Source organism: Sinocyclocheilus grahami, unplaced genomic scaffold, assembly GCF_001515645.1.
Source record: "Sinocyclocheilus grahami isolate Dianchi unplaced genomic scaffold, SAMN03320097.WGS_v1.1 scaffold4978.1, whole genome shotgun sequence".
Taxonomy (NCBI): Eukaryota; Metazoa; Chordata; class Actinopteri; order Cypriniformes; family Cyprinidae; genus Sinocyclocheilus; species Sinocyclocheilus grahami.
In genome coordinates, this window is record NW_015509797.1 from 1 (window position 1) to 2,000 (window position 2,000).

The window sequence follows — 2,000 nt, forward strand, 5'->3', positions numbered from 1 at the left end:
TTATCTCAACAATAACCTGATCTGTAGCTATCATTCTTACCGTATCCAGCAAGTTAGCCAACTGGACCATCTCATTACGCACGGCAGTTAAATCATGGTTTTTCAAGACGAACTGAGAAACAAATAAACACACCTTTCAGAACTACACAATGAAAAAAACTATTCCAAAAACACAGACTTCTCATGGCTAAAACTCACCCTTAGGTTGTCCACTACTAACACCAACTCCACATATTTGGTCTGAGGCAAGTTTCGTTTTTTCTGCGGATTCAGTAGATTAAATGAAATGTCGAGTGTGTTTTTGCAACATAACAGTGTTGATAAGACAACAAGACATATTTTCCAACCCGTAAAAACATGGACATGTCAGCGGAATGGGAGTGGTCCTCGCTGGAAGACGTTTCATTGGCCAGTCCACATACAAATGGCTCTGTCTGACTGTCCTTCAACAGGAAGAGGAGGTGCTCATTGGCTTTGGAGTGCAAGATGGGTTCCAGCCCATAGCTATTATTATCAATGAGAATGATCCCCCTGAAACACAGTGTACAATGGCACACCAAGTTACAACCTAATATCTGAGAGACCCCAAGACCCAAAAAACAATAAAAAATACTGTAACTTTGCTACTCTTATGAAAAGTGATATTTAAAGGAGTGTCTATTTACATGAAGTGCAAATAACCCATCTTGTTGACAAAGGCTCAGCCAACCATTATCTGGTTGGGCAAGACACAATTACAAACTGTCTGGTAACAGGAGCAGCAGCACGGAGAATAAAAGCGCAGTATGTGTGCGGTTTCATTGCCAGAATTTTGCGGCTGAAATTCAGTCATTTCAACATGAATTTTTCACGGGAGGGCGAAAAAAATACCCTACGCAGATTTTGTTAGTGTTTGAGTTGGTCATACAAATTTGCTGCATTCAACAACAGAAAGCAGCTGAAACTGACTTCTGTGTGAGATGTGCTTCATACGTCGCTATACTACTGGCGAAGTGCCTTTTTTGCCCGTGAAATCTCACCGAACATTTCGCAAATGTGACCGTGCAGGTTTTTTTTCTGATCCCATTAGGGATATGAATATTTAAGGTCCCAATTAGGAAGCATCCTTTAATGATTTTAGAAATAGAATCATATACACTGAATATGTTTTTACGGAGTTCACCAACATTAAACTTTGGCATGCAGTGAAATTTGCATGAGCTTGCATTTCCTGTCTCTCGTAATAGCATGCGCATAAATGGAAGTCAATGGAATGAAAAATGACGGTCCCTTTGGTACAAACAGTATGTAGCCACTATTTACACTAAGTGCAGTGAAAACACTGTTGTTTTGACTTTAAAATTGCATATATCTCTTGTTATACTTACATTATTCATTATTCATATTTACTTATTTTTTTGACTATATCACTATCATCCTATCATTTGGCCTATCATCCTTTACACATCCTCCATTGCATTACCAGTATTTATGTTAAAAAATGTGAACATTTTCACAGATTTTTCACAAACTAAAATGTTCCGACTGGTTTACACACTGTTGAAGTACAACTTCTGTCAGTTATTTATTTAGATTGTTTTATTGAATTTTTATATCTACACACAGGAACACATTTTTCTTAATAGGTCAGATGAACATTAAAATAAATTAAAGAGAAAATGTCAAGTTCAATTCTGATTATTTCTTATCATACAACATTGAACAAACAGATATTAAGTAAAGTACAGTCACTTTTAACAAAACAAAAGGGTTAATACTTAACAGTTTAGGTGCAAGCTGTCTTTCACATTTCTAACTAACTTCTAAAAAGAAATATCAGTGTTTACCCAGCAAAATAAAGACTGGTGTTAATGTTTTAGGAAAGCTTAGAATTTAGGTTATACACAAGAATCAACAAAGATCTGTTTGCATTTTAGAGACAGATAGATTAGGGATGCACCGATATAATTTTTTGGGGCCGATACCGATATTTGTCACTTCCTCTCTTATTTGAAATTTTG

The 2,000-nt window shown here is 36.2% G+C and overlaps 1 protein-coding gene across 1 annotated transcript in view; it reads right to left on the minus strand.

The window, feature by feature from the left end:
- Window positions 1-40: 40 nt before the first annotated feature.
- Window positions 41-2,000, minus strand: part of LOC107577053 (disintegrin and metalloproteinase domain-containing protein 9-like) — a gene marked incomplete at its 3' end in the record, with an annotated part of 6,692 nt that continues 4,732 nt past the window's right edge. The window contains exons 4-6 of the mRNA XM_016263170.1: window positions 348-531; window positions 199-261; window positions 41-112 (exon numbers count right to left, since the gene is read on the minus strand). Coding sequence (XP_016118656.1) covers window positions 41-112; window positions 199-261; window positions 348-531 — 319 coding nt within the window. The remainder of the gene's footprint in view (window positions 113-198; window positions 262-347; window positions 532-2,000) is intronic.